Source organism: Lactuca sativa, chromosome 7 (genome assembly GCF_002870075.4).
Source record: "Lactuca sativa cultivar Salinas chromosome 7, Lsat_Salinas_v11, whole genome shotgun sequence".
NCBI lineage: Eukaryota > Viridiplantae > Streptophyta > Magnoliopsida > Asterales > Asteraceae > Lactuca > Lactuca sativa.
Genome location: NC_056629.2, coordinates 59,535,166 through 59,552,319, shown reverse-complemented (window position 1 = coordinate 59,552,319; position 17,154 = coordinate 59,535,166). Strand labels below are relative to the sequence as shown.

Sequence of the window (17,154 nt, the reverse complement as noted above, 5' to 3'; positions counted from 1 at the left end):
TGTTGTACACATCTCACACATTTTGTTTCAGTCATCTAACACATACGTCCTAGTTTCTTATATGATTTTATCTTTCGTGCAATAGTTACTTTTGGGAAGTAAAAGGGTAAAAAGGATCAAAAACAAGAAACTGAAGGACTGATATTGGCATTATATAAACTTTTCTATGAACCATGTATATATTCATTCACAATACATCATCATCAACTATCAAGGATTTCCAAGAGACCTCAAAAATGGAAAACCCAAAGACCAAAAAAGAAAAAGTAAACTAAACTCACTTCCATAAAGCTAAAACAGGTCGATTAAATCCTGTTTTGCTTCCAGATAAACTCGCACTTAAATTCTCAATTTCACGAAACCCAATCTACAATTAAGAAACATAATAAATGTAAGTTATCTCATTATCAATAAATTTAATCAAGCATGTTAAAAGGAAAAAAAAAAAGTATGAACCTTGTCTAGAAGAATCTCCTGAAAATTTTCTGGGAAAATCTCAAGCATCTTGTAATTAGTCGCTGCTACCTTTTCATATAACAGAAAATAAAAAATATTAATGCAAAAAATTACACCTTCAAATTAACAAAACTGAATTGTAAAATTGTTGAAAGATAGATTTAGGATATAACTAAATACAAACCTCTGACACTTGACGATTACTCACATATGATGTCCATGGTTGAGGTTCCAAAATGAATACTCCACCCTAAGAATTAAATATGAAAAATGTAATTAAAGAGAAAAGAGAAATGTCCTTTCAAAAGATAATAATTTCAAAGCAAAATGACCAAAAGGCCCATAACACTTACAGGTTGAAGAAGCCTCCAAACCTTCGAAAACAGTGTTATTAACCCCTCATCGCCCCAATTCAAATGAACCCATTTTGTAACACTTAGGCTGCAAGGTATAGCAAATAAAGAGGGCATTATCGTCTTTTTGCACAAACAAGAGATTAGTGAATCCCTGTAATACCTTTTTGAGTGCGACAAAAAGCTACAAATTTTGTCATACTGACATCAGTCTCAGTCCAATGTTGCAGGTCAATTACAGTACAATGTTGTCTGTCTTGTCATGTCGTGTCCTGTGATTTAATAAAGAAAAAAAATGAAATTACCAGAGAATGGTATCGTATTTCTCCCCTGGAGTTGACCAACTTTGAACGAAATTATCTTTCTTGAAAGAGACAATGTCAAATAAATGTGAAAGAGAATCCCCTGAATGTTGCTTTTTGCTTTCACTCATCTTCACAATTTTCCTAAGATTCCAATGTGCATCCTCAATTCGGGCTGAATCTATGTCAACTCCAAGGATTTTCTGGCAACCAAAGTTTTTTGCTGAAATCAAGAAAATTACATTCAGATTTAATTGCCATAGAAACATAGAATCTGTTCAATGAGCTGAGTTAAACATGAAATTGAAGATCACCAATTGTAATGGTTATCAATCCGCTATTGCAACCAATGTCAAGACAAGTTTTCCCTTCAAACCATTCCTTTTTCATAATCTTAATCCTAGGATCTTCTTCCAACCCTTGATCAATCTGCGAAATGGATTAATCAGAAATGGATTACATTTGCACTGATAGATGAATGCATGAGTATAGATATGAACGTTAAGCATTCACTGAAGAACTAGAGGATAAACAAATACTGTTTTCACAGGTACTTTAGTGAGTTAAAACTCAACAATGAGCATAACGTTGCATAGAACAGTTGAACAAAACTACCTATAACTATCCATGAGTTCAATCAAATGATTATCTGATTTCCCAATAATTACTTTGGAATTGAACATCACAACACCTCGAAACTTCAGTTTTCCTTTTCCGAAGAAAAAAAATGTCTTCTAAACAATTAACAACTAAAACATTTAAACCTCGTCAATACCTTTCAGCTCAAGCTGTGTGCGAAGTTTGAACAGATATAAGTCACAAGCTAACGAGTTTAGCATCAATGTAAAATAGCAAACTTTATGTATTTATAAATACATACACACGTTTGCCGACATGAAATTAGAAGAACAAAAAGCGAAGTTATTTTGAGAAATTAGGGTTTACCCGATAAGTGTAGTAGTTCCTGTAGTTGCCGAAGATGGCAACTTCTTTCTGCTTTTTTCTCTTCTTCCCCGATTGCTGGTTGTTGGCATCTACTGTTTTTACTTTGTTGTTCGTGGTTTGTTCTTCGTCTTCCATCTTTTAGGGTTTAAGACAGTCTAGAACAAGGAGGAGGACAGGGGTTACACGGAACACAGGGTTTTGTTGAAACGAAGAGGGTGTATGTTTTAACTTATTTTTGAGGCTTTTTATTTATGAGATTATATTTTAGGCTTATGAGTGTCTGGATTAGTTATTAACTTAAGCTTACGAGTTTATTTACGTTAGCTTCTTAAATTAAGCATAAGCCTTTTTTTTTTCTTTCAAGACATGTGCTTATTTATATATATTTGTGTATTTATCCTTATTATTATTTTTTTAAAACACATAGATATGAAGTATTTTATATAAATTACGTGATATGTGTATATACCGTCTGAATACTTGTTGTCTATGCTGGATGAAACGTTTTATATATGTTTTAAATGATCTAAACTGTATATGTATTTTATATCTACAAAATGTGTTGGGTAAAACATGGGTAGATTAGAGGTGAGATAAATGATGAGCGATGAAAGATGAGATAAATGATGAGCGATGAAAAATGAGATGAATGATGAGCGATGATATCTGATTGATAAAATATGGTGGGAAGCGATGAGCCAAAGCAATGAGCCAAAACGATGAGCCAAAGCGACGAGCCAAAGCGACGAGCCAAAACAATGAGCCAAAATGATGAGTCAAACGATGACCCAAGCGATGGCCCCGTCAACTAGCAGAGTATGGATGACAACCACAGACTATTCTAGACAGTCTAATGGAACACTAGCAGACTCGCAACCTTTAGGTGTTGTGAACAACGTGTTCACCCGATGTACTCTAAAAACCCATTGACAGGTATTACGAGTAGACTCTCGAAAATGATACTGTCAATAAACGAGATAAACCCTGGCGACTATGCAGACTTAGTGCCGATTCCTTAGGATACTCCTTAGGAATGAATGAAGAGGAATAGTTGAATCTTAGGGTAGATCCTTAAGAGTAACGAAGATAATGGGGATGGGTAATTGGGTTGATCGTTTGATGTTTAACATAATAATTATATTATTGTGGGTTGAAAACCCTATGTACTCATCAGGTTTCCCAACCTGACTCACTCAAGCTTATTTGTATCACATGTGTCCATATGAAGCTAATTTACACTGAGAGATTTAAAGAGATGTAGATCACTAGTGTAAATGAATGTAAGTTCTGTTTATGTTTATGTTTATGTATTGACGATGACATCCCAAATGTTTTAAAATGGATAAAAATACATTTCTTCGGAAATGTTTTGATAATGTATTTATCATGTTTTTTTAGGAACAAATTCTGCAACATTTTTATTAAAAGAGGTACTCTGATTTTTATAAAGCATAAACAAAATCGGTATTTTCTGACCGTAAAAATGGGGGTGTCACAAGTACGCTTAGTGTACTAGGGTGGTTGGACGCGGACCTGCACCACGTACGCGGGGCGTACATGGCTTAAGACAAAACCTTAATCTTTGGTCCATGAACCCTATTTAAACACTCTTATGCCATTTGGACCTAACCTTAAACAGCCTCCATTGCCTCTTATCGTCCCTAAACCCTAGTTTGCAAGAGAGTGTTATTCTTGAACTTAAAAGTGATTTTGGTGTCAATTTAAGTGGGTTTACAAGAAGGAGAAGGTGGTGATCAAGTATTGGACATGGTTGAGCTTCTAGATCCTGCATCTACTTCATTTTAGGGAACTTTTGGATGTAAAAAGTCCAGACCTTGCTTATCATTTTGTTAGTTTGAGTTAGGGTTTGGTAATAAGTCCATTTTTAGTCCATGAATCCTTTCTTGTGAGTTTGAGAAACTCCAAAGGCTAGGAATGTTAGATTCGAGTTCTCTTGGCATGTTAAAAGCATAAAAATGCTAACTTGATGGTTGTTATGGCACCATGCATGAGTTTAAGATCTTAAAGGGGGTCTTAATGGATAAAATAAGGTGTTGGGTTGCCATATGACATGTAAAGGCATAAAATTTCTAACTTTATGCCCTAGGACCTTTAAAATGACCAAGCTCTAGAATTGGACGAAGTGGCTTCATGAATTAATCACTTAACGGCTTTATGTGCAAAAATTGCTTGTACGTTGGGCGTAATATCTTGTACGTTGCGTGTACCACCAAAGAACCTAGTACGCTAAACGTACTGAGGTTGTACGTTGGGCATACGCTTCCAGTGGATTTTGGACTTTCATTAGGATTTTGAGCCATTTGGGCCCTACGTAGCCTTGGGCCTGGATCTACTAGAGTATTTGGTCCCTTGAACTTGTTATTGGTCCATAGGTGGCATGGTTGGGACTATTGGGCCTTGTGGCCCATTATTGTTATTGGACCTTGGATGTTAGGCCCATTAATGAAGAAATACCTTTGTGCCTTATTGGAGGAGTTTGGACTTAGGGTTTTGGCCTTTGCTTTAAGTTGTTACTTAATCTAATTAGGTTAATTTGTGTATATTCAGTGTGAGTTTTCCAGACCGGTAGACGAGCAATATTTTTATCAGTAGACTGAGGTGAGTCTTCTCACTATATCAATGGGTCGAAGTCACCAATGTCGGCCTATTATCTTATCTGTGGATTGTTAGCTGATATGCATTGATTGTATGAAGACCCCGAGGGTAGCCCGTGGCACTTGTGTGAAGACCATGCGGGTAGCCCATGATGCTTGGATATCAGACCATGGGGGTAGCCCATGACATTCCAGGTAAAGACCATGAGGGTGGCTCATGACTAAGGTTGTAGAACTCGTTACTCGGCACCTATTCGGCCGACTACCGAGTAACGAGTACTCGGGGAGTACTTAGATTCGGTAATTCATGTAAAAATATTTTTAGGGAATTTATATATGTCAAAATCATAATTTAAAATCTTAAGTTAATTGAAATATATAACAAAATTAGATACTTGTGAATACACAAAAACTAAAAAACGCATAATGCTCTCACTTCGTGAATAATTAATGAAAATTTAAGATATATATGTAGTAATAATCACATGTGTGTGTTAAATAATAAATCACTAATTATATTACACATATTAATCATCGAGTTGACCAGGTTTTACAACACTACTCAGTTCAGTAATGGATCGATCGGGGAGTACTCGAGATTCTGTAACTCGCCTCAGTAAGGGCCGAGTAGCAAGTACTCGGAGGAGTAATCGGCCAACCCGATGTGTCACACCCCCGAACCAGACGGCGGAAACGTCCGAGGGCTATTGTGACTCAATTGAATACCATCACAATGAATATACATGAAACATAACATCATTCAATACCAAGCATTTGAATATTACAACTGGTAGCGTTTACATTCAGTACATTGATCCATAATATTACATGCCCAAAAGTAAATTGTTCGGTACTAATTAAAACAACAGCAAGACGTTACTGAGTACATTTTTCCTTTTCGATTTACCTGTTACATGAGAATACAAGTATTTTGAAAAACGTCAACATACGAAATGTTGGTGAGTTCATAAGTAATGTTTGAAATATAGTGGTTTGTATTGCTTTGAAAATCACCAGAAAATCCGATATTTTCTGAAAAGAACTTAGTATAAAAAGTGTGAAGATCCGTAAGTATGCTTGTTTGTTTCTATAAATGTAAAAGTACAATTTGTAAAACTCGGTATGTAACTCGTAGGTGTATTAATTGAAAACCCTAGGAAAACCCGATGTTTTCCTAATACTTTGCATCAAATGATTTATGTCTTGTTATTTTGTTACGACAGGTGTATTCGTTGAGTCCCGGTGACGTTGGATTAATTATGGATTGTGAATTGTTATAAACACACATTAATGAAAATGACTACTTTACAACCATACAAACGATCCCTTAGGCGTCGCTCACACTATTCACTTAATCCAAACACCCGGACTTCATGTAGCCCCACAACCGAGGAGGAAAAGAGGGTGCGAAGCCCCGATATTTTCCGTAAGTCGTTCAAGGCTATCGTGAATGCGAAGGGCCCTTAGCCCGACTCGCATTTGGTGAATTCTCGACTTTACTAGCAGCACCAGAGGGCCCTTGGGGTCCAACAACACAAAGCCTGTAAAAGTCCTTTTACACGAAATTAGGTCATATAAGACCCAACTACATGTAAGCGAGTTTCCTTCGGGCCTAAAGATCATGTCATTGGGCTAGCTAGGCCCAAAGACGGTGTATCGACGTCTGGTGTATTCTCACGTGTGTATTGACTTCCCGAAATTTCCACGTGTGCATTGAAGTTTCTTCGTGTTAGTAATTTCGGATTCATTATTGATTCGAGACCGAATCAATTCGTTTGATAACGATTTTTGGTGTTGAAGGTGTATTATAATTTTCCGATAGTCGAGGTGCTAGTATTTCATCATGACGGATTTATTGTTTAAAACATTAGGATGTTTCATTATTGCAGCCCCTTTCTTTTGGATAATTTACACATTTAACCCTTTGTATAAAATAAATTTCTATTTTAGTCCTCAAACCATTTTTCTTGACACTTTAGTATCAAAACTTGTAGAAAAGTTATTTTTCAGCTCAAAGTTATTTGAAAAACAGTTTTAGTCCACCAAATGAAAATTTTCTCGGCCGAAACCCTTATGTTCGCAGTTTTTACACTTTTGGCCCAAAATAGAAATTTTTTGCATTTTTGGTCCCTTTTAAATATGAAAAGCATTTTTAACCCTTGAAATGGACTTGGAGCATTAGTAGTCCCCTGTTTTACAGAAAATCACAGTTTCAGCCCCTCTAATTTGAAAATCTCGCATATTGGGCTTTATTGGGCCGAAAAATTCATTTTTGGCCCATTATGCTTAAAATTTTCACATTTAATCCTTCAAAGAGAATATTTCCAGAAAAATACCTTATTGAAACTGTTTTGACTCATTTCATCCATCAGAATTTGCATTTTGTCATTTTGGGCCCGTTAACTTCATATTTTTAACACTTTGAGTCCAAAAATGGGATTTTTAGCCCAATGAGTTCATATTAACCAACTTGGTTATTTTTCTAGAAATGATTTGTGTGTAATAATATGTTTAACACTTGTTTCATACATCCTAATGCAAATCTCGATTTTAAGGACTTTTTGACTAGTTTCAACACCATAATCACATAAGAACATGTAAACAAACATAGAAATCATACAAAGCATACATATACTTATAGATCTACACATTTGCTTGTATTCCCCCCCCCCCCCACAAAACTTATAAAAACCGAAAAATAGGGGGTATGAAGCTCACCTTTGGGTGTGGTTTCGGTTTTGGAGGAGAATGGAAGAAGTTTGATGTTGTTTTCAGCCCTAGCAACTTCTTGAGGAGATTTTCGGACTTAGATGGTTCTAGGGAGTTAGACCATAAATTTTTATGAGTTAAGATGAGATGTTTGATAAATCAAGGAACCTAGATCATAGATTTAAGTATAAACTTACCTTGGATGGTAGTCCTTGTGAAAAATCTCCTTGGAATGACCTTAAATCTCGAAAATTTAGAAGAAGGAGGGAGGAGATGTTCTTCAAAACTTAGAGAGGATGAAATGAATTTTTGTGAGTGTATGTGTGTGTGTGTGTTCGGCCGAGAATGAGAGAGAGGGAGAAGAAGTAGATCTTGAGGTGACATGTGCTTGGAAGTATGGGATAGGTTGCATGGAGAACCAACATGCAAAAATGAGGTGGCTATGAAAGTCAACTCTCCCTTCTTCATGGGCTTGGGCCGAAATTTGAAGAGAAGGAAAAGATTTTTGGGCTTTATTGCCCCTAAGCCCATACTAGAGTTAGGTTTGATGATTGTTGGCCCTATAAAATATAAGTGTGATTTTTATACTTAGTTGGGCTAGTTTAGGTTAATTATGGTTCATAATATTTAATTTATTTCATTCTAGGCCCAATATGGCCCAAAATGTTGAAATAAATGAATGTGGGTCCAATTAGAGCCCATTTAAAGGTTCTAATCCCATGATAGTCAAATTGGAAGCTTATTGGTCCATTGAGTCCAATAAGGAAGTCCTAGCCCAAAATGGACCTAACAAGAACTTCTAGGGTTTCCAATTGCTTGCTGACTATTTGTAGTACTTATATGGTGTATTGGATTGAAGTTTTGCTGTCATAGAGTAAGCATCATACATGCTCTTAAGTTTTTGATTCTACATTTTACTTGAGTGTAGTGATTACAAGACACAAAATTTCTAGTTGTGACATCATCCCCCCGTTAGAGAGAATTTTGTCCCGAAATTCTGTTTGAAAGCTAGATTTGAGAAGGTTAGAATAGGTGAAGGTACTTTTGCTTCATTTGGTCTTCGCGTTCCCATGTGAATTCTGGCGCACGCTTCGCATTCCACCGTACTTTCACGATCGGGATGCGACTTTGCTTAGTACGCTTCACTTCCCTGTCCATGATTTCAACCGGTTCTTCAACGAACAGGAGATTCTTGTTGATTTCGATCTCGTCAAGAGGAATGACGAGTGTTTCATCCGATAGACACTTCTTTAGATTAGAGACATGGAACACGGGGTGTACCCTGTTTAGCTCTGCGGGTAGCTGCAGTTTATACGCCACTGGACCTATTCGGGCGACAATCTCGAAAGGTCCAATGTATCGTGGGTTTAGTTTTCCCCGTTTTCCTAAACGAATAACTCCTTTCCAGGGTGAGACTTTCAACAGTACTCGATCCCCGACCTGAAATTCTAAGGGCTTTCGCCGTTTATCGGCGTAGCTCTTATGTCGGTCGCGCGATGCTTGTAATCGAGCTCTGATTTGAACGATCTTTTCCGTGGTTTCACGAATGATCTCTGGTCCCGTTAGCGCCTTGTCCGATGTATGTGTTTTTGCTAGTTGGGTATCACCCACTTCAGCCCAACATAACGGTGATCTACACTTACGCCCGTATAGTGCTTCGAAAGGAGCGACCTTGATGCTCGAATGGTAGCTGTTGTTATACGAGAATTCGACTAAAGGTAAGTGGGTATCCCAAGACTTCCCAAAGTCTATCACACATGCGCGGAGCATGTCTTCGAGCGTTTGAATGGTTCGTTCACTTTGACCATCCGTTTGTGGATGATAAGCGGTGCTCATGTCGAGATGAGTGTCCAGTGCCTTCTGGAGAGATTGCCAAAAACGTGAAGTGAACCTACTGTCCCTATCCGAGATAATAGACTCTGGTACTCCGTGGAGTCTCACGATTTCTCGAATGTATAAACGTGTCAATCTTTCCATCTTGTAGGATTCCTTTATTGGCAGGAAATGGGCAGATTTTGTCAGTCGGTCGACTATTACCCATATGGTGTCTAGTCCATCCGACGTCTTGGGTAGCTTGGTCACGAAATCCATAGAAATCCCCTCCCATTTCTACTTAGGGATTACCGGTTGCTGTAATAACCCTGAGGGCTTCTGGTACTCCACCTTTACCTTGGCACACGTAAGGCACTTACTAACATAGGTGGCAATTTCCGCCTTCATGTTGGGCCACCAATAGTGTTGTTTAATGTCCAAATACATCTTGTCTGAGCCGGGATGAACGGAGTATCACGTCTTATGGGCTTCCTTCATAACTACCTCCCTAAATCCTCCGAGTTTAGGGACCCAAAGACGGTTCATGAAATAGTATACTCCATTCTCCTTTGCCTCTAGGTTCTTCTCCATTCTGCGCAATGCTTCGCTTGCTCTATTTTCCGTCTTCATGGCCTCTGACTGGGCTACTGCAATTTGAGTGGCTAGGTGAGATTGGATGGTTATTGAGAGAGTTTTCGTACGACGATTAGAGTACTCCTTCCGACTTAATGCATCAGCTACCACGTTGGACTTGCCTGGGTGATACTTGATCTCACACTCATAATCGTTTAGTAATTCAACCCATCTCCGTTGCCTCATGTTCAACTCCTTCTGGTTCAAGATGTGCTGGAGACTCTTGTGGTCCGTGAAAATGGTGCACTTCGTACCGTAAAGGTAATGCCTCCAAATTTTTAGGGCAAAGACCACGGCTCCCAATTCTAGGTCATGGGTCGTATAATTCACTTCGTGCGTCTTTAGTTGGCGGGATGAATAAGCTATCACCCTTCCACGCTGCATGAGAACGCAACCTAAGCCCTGATTTGACGCGTCACAGTAGACCACGAAATCTTCCGTTCCCTCCGGTAGTGATAGTACCGGGGCACTACAGAGAGCTTGTTTCAGGGTTCAGAATGCGACTTCTTGTTTGTCCGTCCATTTGAATGGTACGCCCTCTTGTGTAAGCGAGGTAAGTGGCTTGGCGATCTTAGAGAAGTTTTGAATGAATCTCCTATAGTAGCCTGCTAGACCCAAGAATTGACGGATTTCCGTGGGTGTTGTCGGGATTGCCCATCCTTCAACAACTTTGACCACTCCGGAGCCAGAACTCACACTTGGAGAGTTTTGCGTATAGCTTTTCCAATCGCAGAGTTTCTAGGATTTTTCGGAGATGTTGGCCATGCTCTTCTTTGCTTCGGGAATAGACGAGAATGTCATCAATGAAGACGATGACAAAGTTGTCGAGGAATGGTCGACAGATCCGGTTCATCAGGTCCATAAATGCGGCAGGGGCATTTGTTAGACCGAAGGGCATTACGACAAATTCATAATGTCCGTAGCGAGTTCAGAAAGCGGTTTTTGGAATATCCTCTTCCCGGACTTTGAGTTGGTGGTATCCGGACCGTAGATCTATCTTAGAAAAATAACTAGCTCCTTAGAGCTGGTCAAATAGATCATCGATTCGTGGGAGTGGGTAGCGATTTTTAACAGTGAGTTTATTTAACTCTCTGTAATCGATGCACATTCTAAAAGATCCGTCCTTCTTTTTGACAAAGAGGACTGGAGCTCCCCATGGCGAGTAACTAGGGCGGATGAATCCCTTGTCCAATAGTTCACTGAGTTGACTGGACAATTCCTGCATTTCAGTAGGGGCTAGCCGATAGGGTGATTTAGCGAGAGGAGTTGCTCCTGGAACGAGGTCAATTCGGAACTCCACTTGTTTCTCTAGGGGTACTCCTGGAAGATCTTCAGGAAACACGTCTGGGAACTCACATGCTATGGGAATGTCTTGAACGTTAACCTCTTCCTTGATTTTATCCACTATGTGAGCCAGGAACGCCAAATTGTTCTTTCGTAGATGTTTTTGTGCCTTGATGCACGAGACGAGGGGAAGGTTCATGCTAGGTTTGTCTCCGTAAATTACTAGGGTTTCGTGATTAGGAAGGCGAAGGCGAACGACCTTCTCGTGACACATAATTTCAGCATGGTGGGGGCTTAACCAGTCCATGCCAATAATCACATCGAAACTCCTAATTGATACAGGCATTAAGTCTATTCGAAAGACGTGTTGATTGAGGGTTAGGGTACATCCGATGTAGATTTCCCCGGTGGATTCGGTTTTCCCATTGGCCATTTCCACCGTAAAGGTTTCATTTAGCTTCTAGGGCTGTTGTTTTAATAAATGTTTAAACTTATTTCTTACGAAACTTCGCTCCGCTCCGGTTTCAAATAGGATGCATGCATAAGTGTGGTTTAGGGGAAACGTACCGGTAACAACAACGGGGTCCTGAATCGCCTCTCCCTGACCCATGGTCAGCATCCTTCCTGTTCCTCCGTTTCCTGGATTGTTGTTGTTAGGGCAGTCTCGGCGGAAATGCCCGGTCCTCCCACACCCATAGCAGGTGTGGCTAGGCCCTGCATTGTGGCCGCCGGTAGTGATGTTGTTGTTGTTGTGATTGTTGTTGTTGTTGCTGTTTCCCTGTTGTTGGTTCTGGGGAGGGTAGGTCCTGCAGTACTTCGCCGTGTGTCCCCTTCGGTTACAACTGGTGCACTGCAACTCCTTGCATTCTCCATTGTGATGGAAATCGCACTTGTTGCACTTGGGAAGATTATCGGAATAAGGTCTGGGAGCATTTGAAGCAGCTGAGGCTGGAGCATGTGGTGTGGCTGGAACTGGTGCGGTGATAGCATTAACTGCCACTGTCTGCTGCTTTTTAGAGGTCTCGGGGCCCTGACGCCCCTTCCTCTTGTTGTTCTTCCCTTTCTTGCCATCACCTTCCTTCTTTCCTTCAGCCTCCGCTGGCTTCTCACCCTTCTTGTTGTTATGGTCATACAGATTCTTCGCCAATCTTTTTGCACTGTCAAATGTTTCGGGGTTTGCAGCTATCACATTTCCTTGGATTGGTGATGTTAGTCCCCAGATGAATCGCTTAATCTTCTTTCCTTCCGAGGTGATCATACCCGGGCACAACAGAGATAGTTCACTAAATCTCGATATGTAGGCATCGATATTCACATTCTGCATAGTGAGGTTCCACAGCTCCTGCTCCATTTTCTGAATCTCACCTCGTGGGCAGTATTCAACCATCAACATTTCTTTCATCTCCGCCCACGGCATGGAGTTGGCTACCGGGAGTGTCATGGCTTCCACATGTCCATTCCACCAGGTGAGCGCTTGATCGACAAAAGTGCAGGCCGCGAACTTCACTTTCATCTGCTCAGGACAATCGCATATCTCGAATACCGATTCCACCTTCTCGATCCATCGCTTCAGAGTGATCACTCCTCCAGTGCCGTTAAAAGTTCGTGGTTTGGCATTTGTGAAGTCCTTGTAGGTACATGTTTTGGTGGGTCCTTGATTCATTCCGTTGTTCGAACTCCCGGCCCCTTGCCCGTTGCCTCCTCCGTTATTCCCTTGGTGAAGTTGTGCCATAGCTGCGGTGACCGCAGCAGACACGGCCGCCTGGAATGCAGTGGAGTCAACTTCGGGTGGGGTTGGTCCAGGGTTTCCGCGAGTAGGTCGGCGAGGCATCTTTCTGTCATGAAACGGAAAGATGTTGAGTGTTTGGGGTTTCTGGGAGGTTGTGACCCTACTGACTAGGTGCAAGGTACGAACTTAAACACTCCTACCATTTAACATACAATCATAGATTCTCAACACATAGCAATTTGTAATATCATAACAAAGCACGTAAAATTTTACTAATATTATCCGCATTTGATATATGAAAAATTTGCTCGTAAGAGCATACATGAGTGACACTGGTTCGACAGCATAACGGCTCTATGAGTAGTGTAGTCACTTAAACATAGAGTCGGGGTACATAGCATAGTTCCTAATGACCTACTAAGATATGTCTATCCCTAACCGCGATGATCTGCGTTCTACGTAGTTGCGGGGTCATATGCCAAAATGTTGCGCCAGTAACTGAGCCATCTCCGTCATGTCTCCAATAACCTCATCCCTCTCATGCTCAGCTCGCACTGCCCGAGCCTCCATAGCATACAACTGTTGTCGCAGTGCGGCGATCTCAACTTCGGGGGAACGGTTCTCCCTTGGGGGGTTCATTGGTGGGGCGGGGTGGTCTGGTTGCGCCTCGTTCTCACACGACGGGATGTGATCCTTGTCCCGGTCTTGCCCTTCCTCGGCGTCATCGTCGGTCTCTCCAAATTCGTAGTCGGTGTCTATGTATTCGTCAGGTCGGACGTCGTGTGCTTCCTCTGGATTCCCTTCTGGTTCATCTTCAACCATCCCGTGAGCCACTAGGACTTGATGGAACTGGATACCCGGCTGATCTCCCTCCATGACGACTGGGGGAAAGTATAAACTATCGTCACTCCCCCGACTATGATATATACTAAACAGACGTTCTCTTTTTAGTGATAAAGGGGTATAGTTTTAGGTTCCCTAGCTATCCCGATCTCATCAGAACGTGTGTTAGTTATACTTTGGAGAGAATGTAGTTGATCAGGATACATCCACTCCTTGGTACCACTAAGAACAGTCCTGAATTAACCGAGATACTAGCATTATTTCGTTTGGTTCGGCGTTATGTTCCTTGTTCCTAATGCAAGCAAAGGTGTTTTATTGTTGTATTTTACTTGTTTTGTTCAGAATTATGTTAGTCCCTCTTTTGGTTTATAGTTGCATATCAATGTATGGTTCGATATGCTAGTTCACTATAAACAGAGCTCTGATACCAACCTGTCACACCCCCGAACCAGACGGCGGAAACGTCCGAGGGCTATTGTGACTCAATTGAATACCATCACAATGAATATACATGAAACATAACATCATTCAATACCAAGCATTTGAATATTACAACTGGTAGCGTTTACATTCAGTACATTGATCCATAATATTACATGCCCAAAAGTAAATTGTTCGGTACTAATTAAAACAACAACAAGACGTTACTGAGTACATTTTTCCTTTTCGATTTACCTGTTACATGAGAATACAAGTATTTTGAAAAATGTCAACATACGAAATGTTGGTGAGTTCATAAGTAATGTTTGAAATATAGTGGTTTGTATTGCTTTGAAAATCACCAGAAAATCCGATATTTTCTGAAAAGAACTTAGTATAAAAAGTGTGAAGATCCGTAAGTATGCTTGTTTGTTTCTATAAATGTAAAAGTACAATTTGTAAAACTCGGTATGTAACTCGTAGGTGTATTAATTGAAAACCCTAGGAAAACCCGATGTTTTCCTAATACTTTGCATCAAATGATTTATGTCTTGTTATTTCGTTACGACAGGTGTATTCGTTGAGTCCCGGTGACGTTGGATTAATTATGGATTGTGAATTGTTATAAACACACATTAATGAAAATGACTAGTTTACAACCATACAAACGATCCGTTAGGCGTCGCTCGCACTATTCACTTAATCCAAACACCCGGACTTCATGTAGCCCCACAACCGAGGAGGAAAAGAGGGTGCGAAGCCCCGATATTTTCCGTAATTCGTTCAAGGCTATCGTGAATGCGAAGGGTCCTTAGCCCGACTTGCATTTGGTGAATTCTCGACTTTACTAGCAGCACCAGAGGGCCCTTGGGGTCCAACAACACAAAGCCTGTAAAAGTCCTTTTACACGAAATTAGGTCATATAAGACCCAACTACATGTAAGCGAGTTTCCTTCGGGCCTAAAGATCATGTCATTGGGCTAGCTAGGCCCAAAGACGGTGTATCGACGTCTGGTGTATTCTCACGTGTGTATTGACTTCCCGAAATTTCCGCGTGTGTATTGAAGTTTCGTCGTGTTAGTAATTTCGGATTCATTATTGATTCGAGACCGAATCAATTCGTTTGATAACGATTTTTGGTGTTGAAGGTGTATTATAATTTTCCGATAGTCGAGGTGCTAGTATTTCATCATGACGGATTTATTGTTTAAAACATTAGGATGTTTCATTATTGCAGCCCCTTTCTTTTGGATAATTTACACATTTAACCCTTTGTATAAAATAAATTTCTATTTTAGTCCTCAAACCATTTTTCTTGACACTTTAGTATCAAAACTTGTAGAAAAGTTATTTTTCAGCTCAAAGTTATTTGAAAAACAGTTTTAGTCCACCAAATGAAAATTTTCTCGGCCGAAACCCTTATGTTCGCAGTTTTTACACTTTTGGCCCAAAAAAGAAATTTTTTGCATTTTTGGTCCCTTTTAAATATGAAAAGCATTTTTAACCCTTGAAATGGACTTGGAGCATTAGTAGTCCCCTGTTTTACAGAAAATCACAGTTTCAGCCCCTCTAATTTGAAAATCTCTCATATTGGGCTTTATTGGGCCGAAAAATTCATTTTTGGCCCATTATGCTTAAAATTTTCACATTTAATCCTTCAAAGAGAATATTTCCAGAAAAATACCTTATTGAAACTGTTTTGACTCATTTCATCCATCAGAATTTGCATTTTGTCATTTTGGGCCCGTTAACTTCATATTTTTAACACTTTGAGTCCAAAAATGGGATTTTTAGCCCAATGAGTTCATATTAACCAACTTGGTTATTTTTCTAGAAATGATTTGTGTGTAATAATATGTTTAACACTTGTTTCATACATCCTAATGCAAATCTCGATTTTAAGGACTTTTTGACTAGTTTCAACACCATAATCACATAAGAACATGTAAACAAACATAGAAATCATACAAAGCATACATATACTCATAGATCTACACATTTGCTTGTATTCCCCCCCCCACAAAACTTATAAAAACCGAAAAATAGGGGGTATGAAGCTCACCTTTGGGTGTGGTTTCGGTTTTGGAGGAGAATGGAAGAAGTTTGATGTTGTTTTCGGCCCTAGCAACTTCCTGAGGAGATTTTCGGACTTAGATGGTTCTAGGGAGTTAGACCATAAATTTTTATGAGTTAAGATGAGATGTTTGATAAATCAAGGAACCTAGATCATAGATTTAAGTATAAACTTACCTTGGATGGTAGTCCTTGTGAAAAATCTCCTTGGAATGACCTTAAATCTCGAAAATTTAGAAGAAGGAGGGAGGAGATGTTCTTCAAAACTTAGAGAGGATGAAATGAATTTTTGTGAGTGTATGTGTGTGTGTGTGTGTTCGGCCGAGAATGAGAGAGAGGGAGAAGAAGTAGATCTTGAGGTGACATGTGCTTGGAAGTATGGGATAGGTTGCATGGAGAACCAACATGCAAAAATGAGGTGGCTATGAAAGTCAACTCTCCCTTCTTCATGGGCTTGGGCCGAAATTTGAAGAGAAGGAAAAGATTTTTGGGCTTTATTGCCCCTAAGCCCATACTAGAGTTAGGTTTGATGATTGTTGGCCCTATAAAATATAAGTGTGATTTTTATACTTAGTTGGGCTAGTTTAGGTTAATTATGGTTCATAATATTTAATTTATTTCATTCTAGGCCCAATATGGCCCAAAATGTTGAAATAAATGAATGTGGGTCCAATTAGAGCCCATTTAAAGGTTCTAATCCCATGATAGTCAAATTGGAAGCTTATTGGTCCATTGAGTCCAATAAGGAAGTCCTAGCCCAAAATGGACCTAACAAGAACTTCTAGGGTTTCCAATTGCTTGTTGACTATTTGTAGTACTTGTATGGTGTATTGGATTGAAGTTTTGTTGTCATAGAGTAAGCATCATACATGCTCTTAAGTTTTTGATTCTACATTTTACTTGAGTGTAGTGATTACAAGACACAAAATTTCTAGTTGTGACACGATGAGTTTTACAAAACTGCCCATGACACTTGGATA

At 39.7% G+C, this 17,154-nt stretch overlaps 1 protein-coding gene across 1 annotated transcript; it reads right to left on the bottom strand.

The window, feature by feature from the left end:
• Nucleotides 1–125: 125 nt before the first annotated feature.
• LOC111883905 (probable RNA methyltransferase At5g51130) lies at nucleotides 126–2,288 on the bottom strand. Its single transcript, XM_023880235.3, has 7 exons — nucleotides 2,057–2,288; nucleotides 1,426–1,540; nucleotides 1,115–1,334; nucleotides 810–897; nucleotides 641–706; nucleotides 457–525; nucleotides 126–367 (listed from the first exon to the last, which is right to left on the bottom strand). The coding sequence occupies exons 1-7, from the start codon at nucleotides 2,189–2,191 to the stop codon at nucleotides 278–280; spliced, it is 783 nt and encodes a 260-aa protein (XP_023736003.1). The 5' UTR covers nucleotides 2,192–2,288; the 3' UTR covers nucleotides 126–277.
• Between the last annotated feature and the right edge of the window lie 14,866 nt (nucleotides 2,289–17,154).